This window comes from Manis javanica, chromosome 4 (assembly GCF_040802235.1).
Source record: "Manis javanica isolate MJ-LG chromosome 4, MJ_LKY, whole genome shotgun sequence".
NCBI classification, from domain to species: Eukaryota; Metazoa; Chordata; class Mammalia; order Pholidota; family Manidae; genus Manis; species Manis javanica.
The window spans coordinates 11,370,582-11,393,210 of NC_133159.1; the positions used below are offsets into that span (position 1 = coordinate 11,370,582).

Consider the following 22,629-nt stretch of genomic DNA (forward strand, 5'->3'; position numbering starts at 1 on the left):
TGTAAAATGAGACTTGAACCAGACTGGGACTCCTCCACAGTTTTAGGAGCCAGAACAAGGGGAACTGCAGTTTTATGGCAGAGCCCCCAAAAGAAGGGAAAGCTGACATCTGGTCTCATTATTTTAAGTTTAATTTGCAGAGAACAGTTTCATTGAATCAAACCAAAACTCTTGTTTTAAAACAAAACTTGAAACCACAGCTATGAGCACGTGGTCACAGGAAGAAAACACTGTCGAATGGGCACCGTCAAAATGAGCAGGTGGCTGCCTGCAACTTTTCCCATGAATGTTTGCCGGCTCCTCGTTCATTTGTCTGCCTACTGGCACTTCTGTGCCAACAAGTGGTCACAGGCACCAGAGATTCCAGAAAAGCTTGTTGGAGAAAACTGAAATCAAGAAGAGTGGCCATTAATTCACAGGGGGATTCTTTTGGTCTACTGGGGAAAACTCATGATTCCATTTTGGTAGAGAAAAATCCAAGTCCAGCTTTTGAGGTGCCACCAGCATTTCAAAGGAGGCTGGCCTCAGACTGATTGGACAGAAGGACACTCAGGGCCTTTTCCCAGCCAAATCCTAGGATGTTCTCTAGCCCCAGCTGCTGTGTGAGTCACTGTGCAGCTGGTCCTGGCAGTACCTTAGGGGCCCAAAGCAGGGGCCAGGGGCAATTGTCCTGACTTTTTGTCCCAGCATCAGCTGTTCCCACAGGCACAAGAGCAGGCCACAGCCAAAAGCATGGCCAGATGTCAGAGGGGATCAACGGGGAACAGAGGCAGCTGGGCAGAGGCCCTGCATTCACGGGACAGCAGCCAGGTTAGGCACACTTGCCTGGCACTGGGTTCCAGGAATGGCCAAGCTGACAACCAGCTGTCCCCTGGTAGAGGCCGCCCTGGCAGCTGCAGAGGGGCTAGTGAACCCTTGCAGGGATCCTAGCCCAGGGGCGCTCTGTGTGCAGCTTGGAATCACACACAGGCGCTTGGGATCACCCCACCCGTACAACCCAGACAGGTGACAAGCCAGGGTCAGGAAGCCACTAACAAAAGGCACAAGGAGTGACATGACAGGAGACAGGTGGCCAAAGGCATTCATCCCTTCAACAAACATTCACTGAAGGACAGCAACACATGAACCTTCAGCATCCACCAGCTTTATCTTTTACTTTTATTATAGCAGGTAATACATACCCTTGGTAAAAAAGAATTCAGGAGTGTATCAAGTAAAAACATGAAGTCCCCCTCATTTTACATCTCCAGTGCCAGCCCCCAAACATAATCATTAACAGTTTGGGGTGTGGTCTTCTGGACTTTACAGGCATCTATAAAATATCTGTATCTGTGCATATATAGTCTCTAAGCCAAAAGTAGGATTTTACTCTTCAAACTATTTTGCAGCTTCATCTTTTCCCTTAACATCACATCACATTTTATGTGTCACTTCATATATCTAGTCTTTTAAACAGCTAAATAATATTCCATAGCATGAGTATAAGGCATGAGGCTTTCATCTGTGTCCTGTCTTCCGCTCTCACATTGTTGTGATGAACATCCGCAGACATACTTTCTCCTACACTGGTCTGAATATTTGTGCTCTGACCTCCAGCAGCATCCTGGATCGTGGATTTGGTATATTAAAATGTTTAACAGATATTGCTAAACAGCTTCTGAAAATAGCACACAATGGTACTTTGCAAATAGCGGTGGTTGTTAACACTTCCAGGGCTCTCAATTCCTTGAAGAAATACATGAAAGTTTAAGACCTGCCCATCCACCCATTCAACTTATAATTTTTAGGAGTTCACAGGCCCAAACAGGACTCCAGGCTAAGACCTCTCTTTGCAGGAAGCCCCCAACACGACAGTGAAAAACTGTGATGACATCTTTTTCTCCTGAATGTCATTTGAGCGCCTCAGGCAGGGGCCACCTGATTCACAGGAGTAGCCCGGCCCTGAAAGGAGAAAGCTGGGACACTACCAAGCGCAGCTCTGCTCAGGTAACCTGATTATTTTCTTGTGTGTGTCCTGTAGGTGATTGCAAATAACCATCAGAAGTCCCAGGGGGACTGTCTCAGACTTGGAAAGGTCACAGAAGGAGAATAATAGAGTGACAACTACATGAATCACACCTTGGTGAAAGTCTTATTAGTAAACCATCCTCACAGCCAGAGCCCTAAAAGCAAGAAATAGACCGGGGTGAGGACAGCTTAGGAGACCTCGGGGACAGGGCCTTCTCCGGGGAAGCCCAGCATCTCACTGTCACAGCACGGCTGCCCTGAGGTCCTTCAGCCAGGAAGGCACCTGGAGGCACCGGCTGGACTCAGGAAGACCTGGGCCCAGCCAGGTGTCTTCACTGGTTAATGGTGTTCCCCTAGACAAGTGACTTAACCTCTGAGCTCAGGGCATCCTGCCCAGTCACCGTCCTGGGATAGGATGGGGATAGAATGAAGTAAGAGATGGGGAAATGTTTCCCAAAAGGCACAAGTCTCTTTTATAAGGAAGAACAAAGAGTCGGAGCAAAATGAGGCAAGAAATAGGCAAAAGAGAGTCCGTATTCACCGAAGATTTTTTTTTAAAGAATACTGCCATAAGAAAAATTGACAATTTTTTCTAATTTCACTTCAGATTCACAGATTTTTTAACTGTTCAGACTCTGGTAGCCCCAAACTTGCTGATCTAAGAGAGGTGTTGGTTTGTTTCAAGCCAACAGTTCCTACAGATGGGTGCTTCTCAAGTAGGGCTCAAGTTTCAGGGGCTATCTGGCAATGTCTGAAGACCTTTCGGGCTGTCACGACTCAGGGAGAGGTGCCACCTGCATCTGTGGAGTGGAGGCTGGGGACACAGCTAAACATTGCACAGTGCACAGGACAACAAAGGACTGTCTGGCCCCTAATGTCAATAGTGCCAAGGTTGAGAAGCCCTGCTCTAGAGAAAACACAGGGGTCAGAGGCCACAGCCACTAGTAGGGGACCAGGTCACTGGTAGAGAGTCACATGGTCTCCATGACATTCTTCTGCTCCTCTTCTTCCATCGCTGGTCCTTTGTCTCCAGGTTGGAAGCTGCTAAGAGCCTGTCTGCTACCCGCCGGGAGAGGGAAGATCCTCTACAGGCCACAAAGCCCTTCAAAGCCTGACAGCCACAGCGTAAGGGAGTTCAGGCCTCAGCCGCCGCCGGCCTGGAGCAGGAAGGTTTTGGAGTGAAAGCGAAGACAGGATGAGGAGTCCCGGCCACATTATGTTTTAAAGAAAAGTTTTTTCCGGAGGAAATTAAAACAACCAGGCATCTGTTTGTAAATCCTTTTCTGCGAAACAGCATTAGCCACCTGTGAACACACAACCACGGGGAGGTCTGTGAGTTCTCATGACCAAAGCAAGAATTCCAAAGTGGGGCTGGGATGGCAACTGGCCACTGAATAGGCACTTTAAAAACAGCTCTGGCTGCGGTCTTCTTGAGTGGTAAGTTTAAAGAACAAGGATCTCAACTATAAGGAAGCTCAAAACTCAAGATTTCAAAACTCAAGAATTCACAAAGTTCAAATCGGATCAAAAGGTCTGCTTTAAAAAAGTTGAGACTTGAAGGAATCGGGCCCAGGAACTGAGTGCACTTCTTAGCTCTGATGGGCCCCTACCCCCATCCTAAGAAGCCCCTGGCTGCTGGTAAGGGTTGTTTACCCAGGGCCACAGCACAGGGCGCCCCCAGGAGTCGTGCCAGGCGGTGGCTCCGCACCTGCAGTTCATCTCTGCTCTGCTCTGCTCAGCAGAGCACCAAGCCAGGGCCTCCCCGAGAGGAAGGAGTGGTCCCAGCCCTCACAGCCCCTTCTTAGGGCACAAATACCCGAGCAGAGCAGGAGGCGTGTGAGCAGAGCCCGTGTGCTCCGAGATCTTTACAGAAAGCAACTGCTCTCAATGGGATTTCACTCAGTGAGACTGGGACCCGTCCGGACCATCCTCCCTGTCCCCTCACTGGGGCCTACCAAGAAGGGATATATACAAGAGGGATCCAGGACTTTTGAGGGTCAAGCGTAGAAGACTACACAGTAGGGCGAAGGGGATGACCTGCCTTTGGGGGTGCCATGCTCTGGCCACGAGCCATCCTGCCCTGGCATGAGGACAGGCTCTGTCAGCAGGGGTTGTGGGGGGCGTCAGCCTGGGACCTCAGAGGAGCCAGGGAAGGCAGCCCTTTGAATAATGTGCAAATATCACCACAGGCAGCAACATCTTGCACTAAGAGAAGCAAAAGCAGCAACGCTCACGCAAACCAAGACGCAGAAGAAACCTCTGGTTTGGGCTTGGGGCCCTGAGGACGCACTGCCCCGCCCGGGAGCTGCCCCCCCTCCCTCCCAGAGAAGGCAGCGCTCACCCTGAGCAGGAGGGTCTGGAGGTCTTCAGAGTGAGCCCACTGCTCTAGGACGCTGACCAAGGTCTCGATGTACCAGGAGCCTCTCTTGGTCTCCCTCCAGGAGACAAAACCTTTGGAAGGACAAAGGCAGACACTGGCTGGAGAGCCGCCCCCTCCCCGTGCACGCAGGCCAGAGCTGCCTCCAGACTGACCTGTTCCCATGCTTAGTGGGGGTGCCCGCGTGTCTGTGCTCTGTCCCATTTGTGATTATTTCATCCTCGCCACCACCTTGTGACTTGGGACATTTTTTTATTCCCATTTTGCCAACAAGAAAACCAAAGCTCGGAGAAGTTAAGTGACTCAATGGATAAGGAAGGAAGGAAACGAACACTGACCACACCTCCTACGCACCAGGCCCTGTGCTCGGTGATGTGCTGGCCTCCTTACTACTCCCCACAGCAGCCCGAGCTGTGATTGCTATTCCCCTTCTAAAGATGAGAAGACTGAGGCAGAGCCAGGCCCAGGGTGAGGCACTTAAATTTGCATCCTAGGTGCCTTGCTGCTTTGCCTGCCTCGCCCTGAGCGGAGGCTCCGAGGGAAGTAACTTGCTTAGGGTCACGAGGTGACAAGAGGCACGCACCCAGCTCTTCCCTTCCCAGCGCAGTTCTCCTAGGGCAGGAGGCCCTGCTGGCTCAGGGGACAAACTCCCCGAGGTGCTCACCTGGGAAGGTGGAGTAGGACACAAGGATGTCGCTGGGTGTGGGCAAACTGGACCTGGCGTCTGGCTCGTCGGAGGTGCCCGGCCCTTCTGGGAACGGGACAGAGTCTGACTCAGTGTCCTCACCAGGGGTTCTGTCTTCACAGGAAGTGGAGGCCACCTCAAATCCAGGGTCTTTCTGCTCTGCAGGAAGCACAGACACCACTGGTCACTGAAACTCACAGGGCAGAGCCCCTGCCCCTTGCTGCCTGGTGCCCTCCAGCCCACCCCAGCCAGAGACAGCCCGACTCCCGGTGGAGCCAGGGTGCCAGTGCCGGGCCAGCATGAGCGGGGAACCAAACAGGTGCTTGACTTTTACTAAAATCAAAGTTTTGTGTTTTTTTTGTTTTTCTGTTTTTTTTTGAGAGGGCATCTCTCATATTTATTGATCAAATGGTTGTTAACAACAATAAAATTCTGTATAGGGGGTCAATGCTCAATGCACAATCATTAATCCATCTCAAGCCTAATTCTCAACAGTCTCCAATCTTCTGAAGCATAACAAACAAGTTCTTACATGGTGAACGAATTCTTACATAGTGAATAAGTTCTTAGATGGTGAACAGTACAAGGGCAGTCATCACAGAAACTTTCGGTTTTGATCACGCATTATGAATTATAAACAATCAGGTCAAATATGAATATTCGTTTGATTTTTATACTTGTAAAATCAAAGTTTTACACACTCATTAGGTAAAACTTGGGGTGAGGGGAGATAACCGCAGAAAGTTTTTAAATAACTATGAAAACAAGTTGCAAGATATATACACCCAAAGAACAGGAAACAGTGTTCAAACAAAGACGTGTACACCCTGTTCACAGCAGCATTATTCACCACAGCAAAGAGGCTAACAGCCATCTGATGAGATGAATGGGTGGAGACTCCACTGGACTATTATTCAGGCTTAAAAAGGAGTGAAGTCCTGACACATAATACCAGTGGGGATGGGCCTTGAAAACATACTGAGTAGAAGAAGCCAGATACAAAAGGCCATGTAATATATGAAATGTCCAGAATAAGCAAAGCATGGAGAGGAGAGCCGACTGGCCGGTGCTGGGGGCTGGGAGGAGGGGGCACAGACAAGTGCCTGCTGAGGGGTGTGGAGCTTCTGTTTGGAGTGATGGGAGAGTTTTGGAGTGGATGGTGGTGACGGTGGCACAATCATGTACTTTCTGAATGTACTTACTGCCACTGAATTGGATACTTGGGAATGGTTAAAATGGTCAATTTTATGTCATGAAAAACATGTTACTTTATTCAGCCTTATAAAAAGGAATTCTGACAGAATCTTACAATACGGATGGACCTTGACGATACTAAGTAAAATACGCTAGTTAAAAGACAAATACTGCATGACTCCCTTTAGAGGAGGTGCCTAGAGTAGCTGATTCATAGAAACAGAAAATGGACTAGTGGTTTCTAGGGGCTGGAGCGAGCGGGGAAGGGGCCATTAGTGTACATTTGAGTTTCACGGTATCGGGAGTTCCAGAGAGAGACGGTGGTGATGTCTTCACAGCATATGACTGTACTTAATACCACTGAGGTGTACACTTAAAGATGAATGAGATGGTACATTTTATGTCTTTTACCAAAAAATGGTTTTGAATTTTTTTTTAATTACCCCCCCAAAAAATCACTGAACAGTATGTAAAGTATGACCTATTTGACAATGATATGATGGATAGATAGGTAGATTAGAGAGAGAGAGAGAGAGAGAGAAATGTCTGGGAGGAAACACACTGATTGTTAAGAGGCTCCCTCTATAGAACAAGACAGGGAGAGGGGATGGGCAGAGGACTTTGACTTTGCACCTTTACAGACCTCTGAAGGCTTTGATTTTGTTGTTGTTTTTTTAGTGAATATGAACTATTTTTGGTCTCATGAAATTAACCTGCCAGTATTACATGCATTGGCCACTTTGCAGTCAGTTGCTTTTTTTAACCACAGTTATAGTCTCTGCCCTCTCGCAAATTAAATCTCCAACATAAGGATTCCAAACAGCCCCCTGTGCTGACAGCATGCAGAGCAACCACGGCTAATGGTTTGCTCCGTTTCTTCCCATCCTGGGTCCATTTGTTTTTACCTGGTTATTTGCAGGTTCAACTAATTATGCTTTATTCCCTTATCACAACATCACAAGGACTTTCCCCGGGTCATTACAAAGCTATCTTTAAAATCATGGTTTATGACCCAGGGACAGACACACGCACCCAGAGTACTCCCTGGACACAGAACACCAACGCAGACCCTGAGGAAGACACAAAATAAGATTGGGGGGGAGGGTCCTTCCATTTTGGGGGGCTAAATGCCCAAACCTAAAAAACTATACCCTTAATTTACATTAAGACTTGGAAGAGAATATATATGTATAAAACTTGTTCCTGTTTTTTAATCTTTGTAGGAATGCAGTTGTGGAAACCATCACTGTTATCACACTGTCCCCTTTAAGACAACTGAGGGAAGACAACTCATCATTCTCGGCTTCTGTCTCAGGAATACCAAACCCGGTGGGTCCCCGAGTGACTCTGTCTTACCCCATCTTGTCTCGGATGCTGGAAAGCACAAATTCACGCTGGCAGCAAGCACGCAGGACCCCCCAGGATGCATCTCTAATTCCGAACGTGCTCCTTTTCTTCTTTCCCTGCATTTCCAGTCCCTCTCTCTCTATTTTATTCTACTACATCATTTGTACTCCTTCAGCTATCTCAAATCCTTTTATGGAATCAAAGAAGGCATTTAGTCATAGGCAGTGGGATTCGGGAGATATTTATGCCTTCTGACCCAGTCATTTCCTAAGGAAATAAGTGAAGTCAAAAGCCCCTATATAAAGACATCAATGGTCATATGAGCCAAAAATTGGGTATCACCGAAATGGCCAGGGTTAGGGAAATGATTAGTGAGGGCATATCACTAAGACAGAACATTAGAAAGCCATTTAAACCAGTGCCAATGAAGCCTGTGCAGATGTGGAGAAATGTTCCAGGGATAACGGGAGAAGAGAAAAGCAGACCGCACCTGTGGGCCAAGACCCAAAGGTAAGATTAGGCAGAAACGAGATGGCAGCGTCAGGCTCGCAGAATTCTGCATGATTTTCTTTTAAGGTGTCATATTTTCTGTCCTTCTAGTTTTAAAATCCAAAGTCCCCAGAAGCAGCGGCAGGCCTAGAACACACAGGGGCAGAGCAGGACTTGGGCCACACAGCTCGACAGAGCCCCAGGGCAGTGGCACTGCAGGAGGCCTCCTGGGATGAGTCCCATGGAAGGACGGCATACTGCAGGGCCCGGCAGGCCATTCTGGAAAGAAGGCAACTAAAAAGAGCTTCAGTAAAAGGCAGACAGAGAGCAGAGCATCCCAGAAATTCCTTAGTGATCAGTTTGTAGAGCAGGTAACTATGACCCAGACCCCAGCGTGAGAAGGGAGGGCAGTCCTGGTGGGAGAAGCAGCCAGTGTCAGGCAGGCCCCTGGGCAGGAGAGCAAGCTGGACCTATGATGGGAAATAGCAAGGAGGGTGGCAGGTCATGGTGCACCCAGGAAGCTGGGATCTCATCTGCAGGGGACAAAGACAAGACAGAGATGGTTCTGGCAATCTCATACTAAAAACCACCAGCATCTATTACCTCTCAGCCTGTACAGCTGACTTAGAAACTTGGTAATTTGTCCGTGTTCTCACAGCTAATGTGTAGAGGCCAGGATTCTGCCTGAGCAGAAGGACCACCATGAAAACACAGAAGACAACAGGATCTGAGAGTGGAATACAGAGAAAGGGGAGAGCAGGTCAGACAGGGTGCTAGCTGTGTCGCCATTCATGCCATCCTCATTCGATGATTCTCATGTGAAGGCCTCGCCTACAGGGTCATGCATTTTCTGCACAGCTTTGTTCTGAAGGGGACTCATTAATTCAAAGCCCCTTGTAAGGCAAGGTTAACTTTCCCCTAAGAATCAATATGCAGCAGGTGGAGGAGCTATTCCCTCGGCTCAGAAAATTCACACCCACTGTAGCACATTGTTCTTCTGCCTCATCACATGATCTCTGAAGTCTGGAAAGGCTGCCCCAAAATTAACAGCTCACCCTAAAAGAGGCCACTCAGGTATGGCCAAGTGTGTCACACCATGTCACGTATCACCACACTCCCAGGCATGCCAACACCATTACTGACTTTGACGCATGTTGTTCTGCCCTGGTGCCCGCGCTACTTCTTAATGAAGGGGTAGATGACATGGTAGAGGATTGTTTAATTTTTCTAAATTGTAAGAACAGTGAATTTTCAAATAGCAACCGAAGAGTTGCCAAAATCCAGCACAGATATGCAGATGCATGTAAACAACAGGACAACAACAGGCAAGGGACAGCAACACAGAGTATGGATATTTCTGTATTTCTTTTCTCAGCTGACGTGCCGCCTCCGTGTGGCCATAGCATTAAACGCATGATTGCACAGCCTGCCAGGGGCTGAGCAGGGACCCGAATTCCAAAGGAGCGTCTTAATCTCTGCATTCCAGCCTTGAACTCTTGCTGCTCCCAATGGGCTGTTGTGGTTTTATTTTTAATGGCAGGTGTCTATATTATTTCAAATATTGCTCACAGATATTTTTATATGGTCTTATTTCAAATTCAAGTAATTAGAATCCATGTAAAATACAATCATACTATGAGCTTTGTGCCAGCCTGGGGACCCAAGCTGTAGGTAGACGGGCTGGCCCTGCACTCAGAGAGCTGACCAGAGGATGAGGTCCTCTGGATCTGAGGAGCAGATGCTATATCAAGGGAAGAACTGGGCTGCATGAGCGCCAGGCCAGCTAACCCTGACTTTGTACAAGGAAGAGGGTCTTTAGGGAAGACTTCCTGGAGGTGGTGACAATGAGTGAGAACCAGGAGGATGGATGATTAAGAGCTGGCCAGGAGACAAGGCAGAGGAATGGTACATGGCAGGCTGAGGAACAAGCCAGAGACTATGACATCCTGGAAAGGTTGTGGGAGTCCAAGTGGCCTTGGCCAGATCACCAAGGGCATTGCAGGCCCTGCTAAGGAGTCCAAAGAGTGACACCACAAAGATGCCCCCTGCCGCTGAGAACAGACATGGGCGACACAGGGCCAGAAGGCTGACTCCCTGCAACTTCCCCTGGAAGCCCGCGTCCCAGCTCCACTCCAATCCTAATTGCCTTGCCCATTTCACCTTTCATTTGGGTCACAGAAGGAAGGACCCTATGCTTCAGAGTAAGAACAATGCTCACAATCTGGATCATACGAAAAAAGATGAGTTAGAAAGGATTTTTACAACCCCCAAAGCAGCAGCCTCTCCCCCTTCCTATTATCATTACTCTGAGCAACTGTCCTGGTGGCTGGGAGACAGGGAAGGGGACGCATGTCACACTAGGTCCTCTGGGGTCAGGGGAAGGGGAGGCCAGGTGTGCAGTTATGAAAATGAACCCAGCACCATGTTAAGTGGTATACACACACTGATCTGTACACTAGCTACCATCACAGTAATGCTATGTCGTGGGCTCTGTTATTATCTCCACCTGCCAATACTTCTAGAGATGAACTGGCTCATGGCTGTACGGGGAGAAAATAGCTGAGCCAGGATTTAGCCAGTGTTCTTAGTCATTCATGGCCAAGCAATGGGCCTGGATCATAATAGTGATTCAATATAGTTCCAGGCAAATTATAAATTCCAGGATGCAAAGACCCTGTCTGTCCTGTTTCTCAGCAACTAACACAGTCTGGTGAATACAGCAGGTGCTCAGTAAGCCCTTTTCAGACCCATCATGTGACCAGAGCCTGCTCTCCTAGACAACCCACCCCCTCACCCCAGCCCTGCCACCATGGAACAATATGGGACAGATGATCATGTGCAGAAGAGCATGCCACAGGTGCCCATGTTTCAGGCCATTGGCACATATGACCCACCTCAGGCAGGCTGGACAGCATTATGCTATGACAATGCCCACTTCTCTGGCAGATCAGGCCAATGGAGGAGGGACTGATAGGCTTTCCAGACATCCCAGCCCCTGGGGAGCCTGGGGCAGAGGGAATTCCCTGGGACAGAATTCCCACTGTTTCCCACCTCTGCCACCCTGTCCCACAATCCAGGACACACACTGTTCTCTCTTCCCTCTTTTTTTATTTTATAAGGAAACCAGGTAACAGTGAAGTAGGGGTTGGGTTGAAAGTCAGAGCATATGGCAAAACAACAAACAGTCCAAATAATCCTAAAAAATTACAGAAGTCCCAGTACCTGGGCCTTAGGAATTCCAGTAGTTAATTCAGATCTGACCTCCTTTCTCTGGGATAGGCCAAAGGGGTCTAGATGATAGAGGTCGGGGTAATGATAATAAGGAGAATGAAAGCAGATTTTTTTTCTCTCTCTGCTTTATTTATTTTCACCAAGCCTCTGGAGTTGAAGTTGCCAAAGAACAAGGAGCCTCTGATGCTATCACACAGTGAGATGGGAGATCTGACCTCGCAAGGCTGGAAAAAGCTAAAGCCTCCTCTAGCTAGAGGCAGGTGCTGCCACTTGGACAACAGTGACCCTGTTTGGGACCCCCTGGCCACCTGGAGAGACCCCTTGGACATCATGAGGGGCTGGTGGTGGAGGAAGCGGGCAGCAGCTCCTTCCCCACTAGTTTCATCTGCAAGGAGGCTGAGGTCTGCTTACCTCCACCGCAGGCCTGGATGAAAAAGAGCTTGGGCTTCCCTCCCAAGCTGGGGCAGTGGGCTCCATTGAAGATCTTCACAATTTTCTCAATGGACACAGAACATCCATCTGTGCCATAAACGGCCCCTGGGAGCTGGCGGTGGCTGGCCTAGAAAACCAAGAATCTTGGTTATAAAATGAAGAAGCTGAGGTAGGAATCCACCAGCCTGTTCAGAGGCTTTGTGGGGACCGAGCATTTAGAAGGTCCCAGCCAAGGGCCTGAGGCTGATTGAGACAGGGCAGGTTAGCTCTGGGTGGGCCGTGGTCAACATCGATTGCAAGGGCCTCAAACTCACGTGCTTATAGGGGCCAAGCAGCCTGAGAGCACTGGCCACCTTCTTTTAGATCGGGGGTCCGCAAAGGGTGGTCCCCGGGCCAGCAGCATCCATCAGCATTACCTGGGAACCTGGAAGGCATGCCAGTTCCTGGGCCCCACCCAGACTCCTAAACCAGAAGCTCTGGTCACGGGGGCCAGCACTCTGGTCCTTCAGGCACCTCTGAAGCAGCTAGATGTTGAGAACCTCTGCTGGATCAATTCTTCTCAAACTCTACGTGCAGGGGACCCTGTGAATGTGCAGGCCCTGGACGAAGAGGTCAGGGGTGGGGCCTGAATCTGCATTTCTCGAGCTCCCAGGTGGTGCCCATACTGCCAGTCCAGGGGCCACACCATGACTAAAAGGACCGAAGGGGCTGCCCCTGCCCAGCTACAGGTCAGGGTTCTGCTCTGTGAGGATGCTGGTCTGGCAAGGCCAGACTTCTGTGGTTTCTCAAGAGAAGCTGGAAATCTTGATTTTTATGTAAAAGTTGCCAGCATTGAAAACACTGTGCAACCCACAGAGGAACCACAGGCCCCCCAGCTTGTAACTTTCTGATCTGTCCAACCCCTCAACTTAAAAGGTGAGGAAACTGTGGCCCAGGAAGGGGCGGGGCTTGGCCGCAAAGACCCAGCATGTTAGTGGCCAAGCCCAGAGTGCCAACTCCCAGCCAGAGGCCAAGGCCCGCAACACCGCCCAGCAGGACCCAGGCAGGAGCTGGAGGCTCCCGTGGGCAGTACCAAGCTCTGAACAAAGACTGCGGGGAGGAGTTTTGTGAGCACAGCCTGTCTCCTCCCTGCCTCTCCCAGATGGCTTCTCCCAAGAACACCGTCCCACCCAAGAGCAGCATCCAACTCCTCAGAGGACCAGAATGCTCCTGGGAAACAACAGCAGGTGGGCAGGGCCCCACGGCTCTTCCCACAAGGCTGGGGTGACCTGGACCCAGCAAGGGACGGGGCTCTGCTCAGCCTCTGGGCGCAGCCTGCCCAGACACCTGCCCGAGTTGCTGGGGCCTCCTACCTCACAGCCATGAGAGAGGATGACCACCACGCAGCAGTCCAGAGCGCTGTGGTCCTGCCGCGCCAGCTCCACGAAAGCCTGGACCATTTGCTACAAGAGAAAGTGCAGGTGAGCCAGGACACCGGGGGGCTCAGGTCGCCAGCCTAGGCCCACCCAAGGGCCTGGGCAGAGCCCTTTTCCTGCTTCCTGGGCCAGACCAAAGCAATGACAGGTGTAACAGTCCCAGTGGCCACCATTCTTGGGGAAGAGGTGCTGTGCCTGGGTGCTGTTACTTCATCGTCAAGACGCCCCGAGGAGGTGAGCGCTATTCTTGCCATCTAGACAGGAAACTAAGGATCAGGGGTCGCACAGCGGGTAGTGGGAGAGCCAGGCCTCCCCCCAGGTGTCTGAGTCTGAAGCTTGGACTATTAACAACTGAGTCACACCACCTCTCATGGTCCCACATGGACTCCCTAAGGGAGTCGCTAGCTTTCGGGGCCTCTCGCAGGACACTGCCCCGGCCTGCCCCCCCATCCCTCTCCACCAACAGTGACTGTACCTGGGCAGTTAGGTCATATTCCACCTCCACCATGAAATGCAAGGACCTGAAGCATCGCTGCAACTTCTCACAGTCGATATTGGAGCCAGTGCGCGGGCTGAGCCCCGAACTGAGGCTGAAGTTCACGTTGTTGATAATGAGGCAGAGGCCACAGGGGTCCACATTCAGGACGTATGACTGCCCAGGCAGAGGGAGCAATGTAACCTGAAGTCTCACTGCCCTCCTCAGGAGGGAAGGTGACCCCCTGCTTTTCACATGTGCAGTGGGCATTCTGGGGAGGTGGGATGGGTAATGGGGTCTGCTCTCTCTCTGCAGGAGTAGCAGCTTCTATACCCAGCATTCCAGGGCAGAAGCAAACAGACTGCAAACCAGCTGGATGAATCCTGGCTGTGTGGCATAAGAATAGCTAAGAGAAGATCGGTTCCCATGGTGGCATTCAAGGATAGGAGTTGTTAGTTTAGAAATCCAACAACCTTCAACATTCACCCCAAAACAACCTTACAGATCGTCCAGTACAGGGGAGCGGGTGGCTGTGTTGGCAGACCTGTGCTCAGCCCACCTGCAGAGCGCTGACGTCTCCTTCGGAATTCTCTCCCAGGAGGCTGTTCATTTTGTTATATAGTATTCAACACTATGCAGAGTTATTTTTTTATTGGTATAACTAGTCTCTGCGAGGCTGAGGGCTCCATGAGGGCCAGAAACATGAGTGGTCTGTTCCCAGGAATCCTAGCACCAAGCCCAGGGCTAGCAAACAGAGTCACACCATAAATGCTGTGAAGGAGACTGAGGGACTCGGTTCCACAGTCATTTCTGATGTCTACCCCTTGCTGGGCCTGACCCCCTGACTTCACAGATGAGAAAAGAACAGGGTTGGATGAGCTGCTCCAGGAAGCCATACGGGGCCTGGGATTGGGGACTGCCTCTCCAACCAGGCTGGGCTCCCCGGGCTCCAGACACAGCTACGGGGAAGGAGCTGGGGAGTGGAGAGCAGAAGAGACCGAAGTCAGTGCAACTGGCCCCAAGTCATATGAAGACTCACCAAATTGACGTTTTCCCTTGAAAGCTGACCACCTGGAGAAAGAGGGAAAAACGTGAATGCCAGGGCCCCACAGGAGAGGAGCAGGGGCTCTGAGGACAGCCCCACAGAAACAGGGAGGGGTGAGGACTTGGGAGCCCTCAGGCCCTGCTGGGGGGTGGGGGTCAAGGGGCACAGCCACCTTGCAGAACTGCCTCAAAGTTTTCCAATAAAGCTAAACACACACCTGCCCTCTGGCCAGCAATTCCACTCCCAGACGTACATGCAAGAGAAATGAGTGCAAAGGGTACAAAAATACTGGGCTATAAATGACCTCTGAACTGTTTGTTACTCAAAATGCCACAAACCACAAACAACTCCAACATACAGTGACAAGTCAATAGACAAATTGTGAAAACAGCCATACAAGGGACACTACACAACCTGACAAGGAACAATGTACTGATACACGCAATGCCATGGACAACCAGGATAACATTATCCTGAGGGAAAAAAGGCAGAGGGGTATATACGATGTGATTCCATTTATATGAGATGCTAGGCCAGCAGGGCGGATGGGAAGCCCCGGGAGAGCAGGTGCTCCCTCTCTATAGACTCTATGGAACCTGCCACACTGTTAAGTCCTTGGAAAATATGCACAGAATGAATGGATAAAGGTGGTCATTTTCCCTTCAGTGTCAAAAGAGTTTTCGTTTCAATGAGCAAGAAGTTCAAAGTTCAACGGACCACCAGTCTGTAACTTTTTGTTCTTTTTTAAACAAAGAGAACATGGTGGCTATTTCCAGGTCATGTTGGAGCCTATACTGGTGATCGAACAATAGTGCCATTCATAACCCAGGAAGAGCCTGGATCCCTTGCTAGGAACTCTCCTTTCGCCAGTGTAAAAGCCATGCCAAAAAAGCAGGCCCATGCCACTTTTAAAAGTAGACATTTTTACTTAGCCTGAAGACTCCCATTAGTCCACAGACTTAAATCTGAAACAATTGCTCATTTCCAAAATCCTACTGCACCCCAAAATGTAACTGTCATCCGCTATGGAGGAATTCACTCATCCCCTGAATCAACAGTAAATGATCCGCAAAAATGAGAGTGACATCATCAAAATGACAGAATAAGAGCTTTTTCCACCTCCTCCCACAAAGAACACCAATTTTGACAGTCACGCATGGACAAGGGTGCCTTTGGGAAGTCCGGAAATCTGGGAGAAAAGTTCCAGCACACTGTTGGTGCAAAAAAAGTTCCTAGACTGGCTGCAGGGAAGAAGCTAGTCAATAAAGACTGAGGGAGGTGACTGCTTCCCCAAATGCACAGACAGCAACCCAACAAGTCGAGGAACAGGAGAAATCAAGGAAATATGACACTACCAAAGGAATATAATAATTTTCCAGTAACCAACCCCAAATACACAGAAACCTGTCATCTTCCTGATAAGGAATTCAAAATGGTTGTTTTAAGGAAGCTCGAACTACAAGGAAACACAGAAAGACAATTCAATGGAATCAGGAAAACAATAGATGAACAAAATGAGAAGCTTAAAAGAGAGAAAAATATTTAAAAAGAATGAAAGAGCAAGTCTGGAAGTGGAGGATACAATTATGAAATGAAAAATGCTACAGCCAACACAATACCAGACCCGATCACGCAGAAGAATCTGTGAACTAGAAGACAAGTCATTTGAAATGATCCACTCAAAAGATAATAACAAGAGTGAAAGAGTAACGAAAAGCCTTCATGAACTATGGGCCATCATTAAAAGAAAACAATCTATGTTTATAGTTTATGATGCATGATCAAAACCGAAAGTTTCTGTGATGACAGCCCTTGCACTGTTCAGCATGTAAGAACTTACTCACCATGTAAGAACTTGTTCGTTATGCTTCAGAAGATTGGAGACTGTTGAGAATTAGGCTTGGGGTTGATTAATGATTGTGCATTGAGTCCCCTATACAGAATTTTATTGTTGTTAACAACCATATGATCAATAAATATGAGAGATGCCCTCTCAAAAAAAAAGAAAACAATCTATGAATTATTGGAGTCCCAGAAGAAAAGAGGCAGAAAGGGGCAGAAAGCTTATTTGAAGAAATAATGGCTGATAAGAAACAAATCCTACCATTTGCAACAACCTGGATGGAGCTAGAGGGTATTATGCTCAGTGAAATAAGTCAGGCGGAGAAAGACAAATACCAAATGATTTCCCTCATTTGTGGAGTATAACAACGAATCAAAACTGAAGGAACAAAACAGCAGCAAACTCAGAGACTCCAAGAAGGGACTAGCGGTTACCAAACGGGAGGGGTAAGGGAGGGCAGGTGGGGAGGGAGGGAGAAGGGGATTGAGGGGTATTATGATTAGTACACATGGTGTGGGGGGGATCATGGGGAAGACAGTATAGCACAGAGAAGACAAGTAGTGACTCTGTGGCATCTCACTACACTGATGGACAGTGAGTGCAGTGGGGTGTGGGGGGGGACTTGATAATATGGGTGAATGTAGTAACCACATTGTTTTTCTTGTGAAACCTTCATAAGAGTGTATATCAATAATACCTTAATAAAAAAAACTACCACATGTCTTTTCAATAAATTATACTTCTGCTTAAAAAGAAAAAAAAGAAAGAATGGCTGAGAACTTCTCAAATCTGGCAAGAGGTTTGGACATCCAAGCGCATGAACCTCATAGGTCTGACCACCCACCAACCACTCTCAGTACTCACAGACATCACTGAAAACGCCAGAACCACAGTCCACTGGTCTGGGCACCTCTGGTCTGACAACCATTGGCCTGGGCTTGGCTGGCCAGAGCTCCTCAGGCCGTAGCACCACTGTATCAAGTGCACCTGGGGTTGGCTTTGCTGGCTCCTGCTTCACTGTCAGCTCCTCTCGTTCAGTGCCCATTGGTCTGGGCACCCCAGGCCTGAGGTCCAGGGGTCTGATGGCTTCTCTGCTTCTCTGCTTCTCTGCTTGTCCACTCATTCTCAGTAGTGAAGCCAGCATATCCTGGCCTGTGTCCTCTAAGCAGGAGATGAACAAAGGAAGGGCCTGGCTCCCTCGAGTCTCTAGATCTATGATCAGCTGCCTGGCCTGGTCACTCCGAGACCCACATCCTGCATGCTGTTTGGAAAGAAAGACATGGCACTATTATCCACACCATTTCGTGGGACTCTCACTTTGTCCGTCCATTCCCCATCTAGTATAAGTCTAAACAATCAGGCACATGGGCACAAATTGGGCCTGTACTTAACTGTGTACCACTCGCCAGCCTTTGCTTATCTATTCAGCTGGTATTTTGGAGGTATCTGGTATGTGCCCAGTGCTGTATAAGTGCTGAAACAGTCGTGAACAGTCTTAGTCCTCAATGAGCAAAGGAGCACATGTCTAGTTAGGGATGCAAACAGACAACCCCACAGTGACGCACCAAGGAGAGAAATACCAGGAGGGCTGAGGATGGTGCAGGGGTACCCAGCTCAGCCTTGGAGGACCAGGGAAGCCTCCAGGAGGGGGTGTCTTAGCTGAGACCCCAGAAAACATTAGGAAGTGAATAGCGAATTGAGAGAAATTAGAAATATAAGCAGGGATAGGAAACAGCAGTGAGGAATAAGGCCTTTGCGCGGTCATGACACAAAAGCTGCGAGGAGCCTCTGCAGAGTTTGAAGGCAAGTGACAGTCGGATCTGCCTTTTAGAAAATTCACTCTGGGGGCAGGATGGACAGTGGAAGGGAGTGAGCCCCAGTCAGGTCAGATGGCGGTAAAAACGGTGCAGATGGAGTGGAGAGAGATGAGAAGACAGATTAAATGAAAAAGTAGAGAGAATCGGCAGGATTTCGGCATTCGCTGGATGGACTGTGAAGAGGCAGGAATGGTCAAGGTTGGCAGGTGGCGGGACAGTGGGGCGGATCACTGAGACAGACAGCAGGAGAAAGATGCTTGCTACCTGCTGGCTGTCCTTGGAGACCCAGCTCTAGGCAAGTTCCTCAGGCCCACACAGCAATAAGACACAACCCTGTCCTCAAATATCCTACAGTAGTGCTAAGAGAACTTTCTGTGATGATGGAAATGCTCTTTATCTGTATTGTCCATATGGTAGCCGTCAGCCATGCATGGCTGCTGAGCACATATGCTGCAACTGAGGAGCTGAATTTTTTATTTTGCTTAATTTTAATTACCTCACATTTACATTTAAATAGGATAGGTGGCAAATGGCTGTTGTATTGATCAACATAGACCTACCTATAGTGTCACAGAAGATCATTACAACTAGCAAAACAGCTACATGCCACTTCTGTGCAAGTGGATCGGATTTTCTGATCTCTTGCAACATTAAATGAACACTCATGGTAAGACAGACACTGTATTAAATGCATATTAAATGCATCATCCACTTAGACCCCCTCAACAACCTTACAGGGTTAAATTACACATATCCCCACTTTACAGATGAGGGAAATTGAGTCCCAGAAAGGGACTTGCTAATATTGCACTTGTAATACATAACAAAGCCAGGATGAGGACCTAGATACATGTCTCAGCCATACTAGGTGTGGCAAGATGGCAGCTCATTGTTCACACAATGTCCTTTTAAAAATCTCAATGTGTTGCTGACATTTCAAATCAGGGAATTTGACATTAAAATCAAGAATTTCAGCTCTCTTTAAAAACATGCAAAATCTGGCAACACAGGGCCAGCATTCTGGTATGACCATACCTAGCTGGAGCTGGCGGGAGGGAGGCCTACTACAATGCCTACCCATTGGGCCTCAGTGGGCATTTGAGCTTAGAGCCCCTGTCAGTGTGCATGAAGGTAAGGATATGACCTCAAACCATTTCCACACCTCAGTACAGGCCCCACAGCATAAGTCTTATTTTAATAGTATTCATTGGTTATTTTCCATATATTTGTCCTATTAAAGACATCCTCACTGGGTCAGGCCAAGCTCCTGGATAATAGAGAAACCAGACACCTGACCTGCAAGCCACCCACAGGCCACTGGCCATGGGCCTCCAGAAAGCTACACACCCCACTGCACCTCACTGTAGGAAACACCTCCAGTACCCCCCTTACCTCACAGGCCTGTGTTGGGGGGTGGAGGGGGTCAACAAGTAATACAAATAAATTAAAGTGCCTTTAAAAAGAACCTCAAATATGTGAGGTTATTATTCTCTCCATTACCCGCACCAGGCCCCTCATCTCCAAAACCCCTTACAAAACCAACTTATAGGAAAGAAAGTCTGGCCGAAGAGGGCTGGGCACAGCCGCTACCTTACCCTTGCGCCCGACGCTCTCCTGCGCCATATCCATTTTCTCATTTAGCCCTCACAACAATACTGCTGTTGTCCCCATTCCCAGCCCAGGAAACTGAGGCTCGAAGAGGCTAAGTGACTTGCTCGGGGACACAGTGGCAGGCAGTCTGACCTCCAGGGGGTGCCCTGAACCTCCGTGCTGTAGGAGGAAACGCACACCTGCCTCCACGGCCTCAAGAAGCCCAGTGGGGCAGCCGCCGACGGTGCAGGCTGGGGCGTGCAACCCCTTTAGCAAACTCTGGAAGAGGGGTCTGTGTTGCCTGCTTTCGCTAGGCGATCTAGTGGGCTCGACGCCCTGAGGAAAAATGGGGTTCCCACACAATGGTTCCCCAAAGGGTGGGTGCTGGGTGGCGCAGCCGGGAGGCAGGAGCTCGGCCATTCAGTCATGTGTGGCTCCAGCAGCCCCCTGCGCGCGGCCTCGCTGTCCCCGCCAGTGACCCGAAGTCTGCGTGCGGCGCGGGGCGCACCTGAATGTCCTCGATCATGGCGAGCGTGAAGAGCCCGCGGCTCAGTAAAGCATCCCAGAGCGCGGCCACCTGCAGCTCGCTGACCAGCCGCACCCGGCACCGCCGCAGGAGCTGCCGATCTGCCTCATCCATGGCAGGCAGACGAGGGGACCGGAGCCGCCTCCGTCCGCTTCCGGGCCTCGGCTACGGCGCCCCGCCCACACCCCGGAACCCGCCCCCTGGACTCGCCCCGCCCTCTGGGCACGCCCCCGCGTCACAGCCGCCGGCCCCGGGCCACGATTCACGACCCCTCTGCTTTTATAGAGACTAGGAGGGAGTCGCACTGCTAGTAAGGGCCACCAACCCCTGGAGCCATGGCCTGTCACAGCCTCCCGAGTCCGGCTGCCCTCTAGCCCCATCCCCTGTCCCCACCCCCATGCCGGAATCTAGTCGTTTACTGTTCCAAACTCGCGCGTCTCATCCATCCAAGCCCACATTACATGGTCTTCCATTCTTCTCTTCACTCTCTCCCACCCTAGCACCTCCCATAAAAAAAACTGGCAGAAATCTAGTCCTCTGAACTCCCAGTTTATAGGGCTCATTCCCACATTTCAAAAATAAAGACTCCTGGGAAGGGGGGACCCTCCTACACTAATGGTGGGAATGTAAATTCAACCATTGTGGAAAGCAGTATGGAGGTTCCTCAAAAAACTCAAAATAGAAATACCATTTGACCCAGGAATTCCACTTCTAGGATTTTACCCTAAGAATGCAGGAGCCCAGTTTCAAAAAGACATATGCACCCCTATGTTTATGGCAGCACTATTTACAATAGCCAAGAAATGGAAGCAACCTAAGTGTCCCTCAGTAGATGAATGGATAAAGAAGAGGTGGTACATATACACAATGGAATATTATTCAGCCATAAGAAGAAAACAAATCTTACCATTTGCAACAACATGGATGGAGCTAGAGGGTATTATGCTCTGTGAAATAAGCCAGGCGGAGAAAGACAAGTACCAAATGATTTCACTCATCTGTGGAGTATAAGAACAAAGGAAAACTGAAGGAACAAAACAGCAGCAGGATCACAGAACCCAAGGATGGACTAACAGTTACCAAAGGGAAAGGGACTGGGGAGGATGGGTGGGAAGGGACGGATAAGGGGATTAAGGGGCATTATGATTAGCACACATAATATAATAAGGGGGGGCACGGGGAAGGAAGTATAACACAGAGAAGACAGGTAGTGACTCTATTTCATTTTACTATGCTGATGGACAGTGACTGTAATGGGGTATGTGGTGGGGACTTGAGAATAGGGGGAATGTCGTAACCACAATGTTGCTCATGTGAAACCTGAGCATAAGACTGTATATCAATGATACCTTAATAAAAAATAAATAAACAAATAAAATGAAGACTCCTGTTTACTGAGCATTTGTTAAGTCCCAACCAATTGCTAGCCACTTCACATTCATTACCTCTTTTATGCCTGACTACAATCCTACTGGGGAAAACATTCATTTCTCCCATTTTACAGATGTGGACGCTGAGACTCAAGGAGGTAGTCAACGTTCAAGGTCACAGAAGTAGTAAGTGGCAGAGAGAGGCAGGATTCAAACCCGAACCTGACTCAAGCCCACCTTAGAATGTCTTTTCTTGTGCAGCAAAACGTCAGCCCCATTCATTCATTTCAGTTAGTCCGCAAATATTTATTGAGATCGTGTTGACTGAGACGGAAGGCACAAGAATATATGGGTAAACAAAACAAAAAGCCCTGCCCTTAGAAGTTTACATTCAGTGGGAGGAGACAGATGATAAACAATATAAATAAATAAAAGATATGGTTTGTTACTGATAAATACAAATTAGATTTTAAAAATAAGTAATAACAGGGCAGGGGGATGTGAAATCTCTTTGTATCCCCAAGGAACCTAACTGATGCTCAGTGAAAATTGTTTACCTCTTTCACCTATGACTCTCCTCCTCCTTCCCACCATCCACCTCACTTGCTAAGGGCAGGACCTAACACACTGCAGAGAAAGCTTTTTGGTTAATGGGTTTAGGAGCCCTGGATTCTAGGCCTCAGGCAAGTCCCTGTCCCTCCCTGGGCCTCAGTCTCCCATACTGTGGAGTTGGATTAGAAAGGATCCCTAAGGTCCCTTCCAACTCTGACGCTCTAGGATCCTATG

The 22,629-nt window shown here is 49.1% G+C and overlaps 1 protein-coding gene across 3 annotated transcripts; it reads right to left on the bottom strand.

Moving 5' to 3' along the window:
• Window positions 1-1,139: 1,139 nt before the first annotated feature.
• On the bottom strand, window positions 1,140-21,410 carry CASP9 (caspase 9). Of its 3 annotated transcripts, none has more exons than XM_073233252.1 (9): window positions 21,381-21,410; window positions 17,405-17,801; window positions 14,692-14,723; window positions 13,653-13,829; window positions 13,115-13,204; window positions 11,742-11,889; window positions 5,049-5,228; window positions 4,349-4,458; window positions 1,140-3,311 (listed from the first exon to the last, which is right to left on the bottom strand). In XM_073233252.1, exons 1-9 carry the CDS (start codon window positions 21,393-21,395, stop codon window positions 3,222-3,224), a joined length of 1,239 nt encoding a protein of 412 aa, XP_073089353.1. In that variant the 5' UTR covers window positions 21,396-21,410; the 3' UTR covers window positions 1,140-3,221. The 3 variants fall into 3 exon arrangements, with proteins under 3 accessions (XP_073089353.1, XP_073089354.1, XP_073089352.1); XM_073233253.1 differs by lacking the exon at window positions 21,381-21,410 and adding an exon at window positions 20,456-20,642 and having other exon boundaries at window positions 17,528-17,801; XM_073233251.1 differs by lacking the exon at window positions 21,381-21,410 and adding an exon at window positions 20,456-20,642.
• Between the last annotated feature and the right edge of the window lie 1,219 nt (window positions 21,411-22,629).

Coding starts and splice junctions, on each gene's coding strand:
- CASP9 (XM_073233251.1), bottom strand. CDS start 20,587: ATGGATGAGGCAGATCGGCAGCTCCTGCGGCGGTGCCGGGTGCGGCTG. Junction 4,459..5,048: donor GTCCTACTCCACCTTCCCAG/GTGAGCACCTCG, acceptor GTCCTTCCAAAG/GTTTTGTCTCCTGGAGGGAG. Junction 3,312..4,348: donor TCCAGACCCTCCTGCTCAGG/GTGAGCGCTGCC, acceptor GTGTGTTCACAG/GTGGCTAATGCTGTTTCGCA.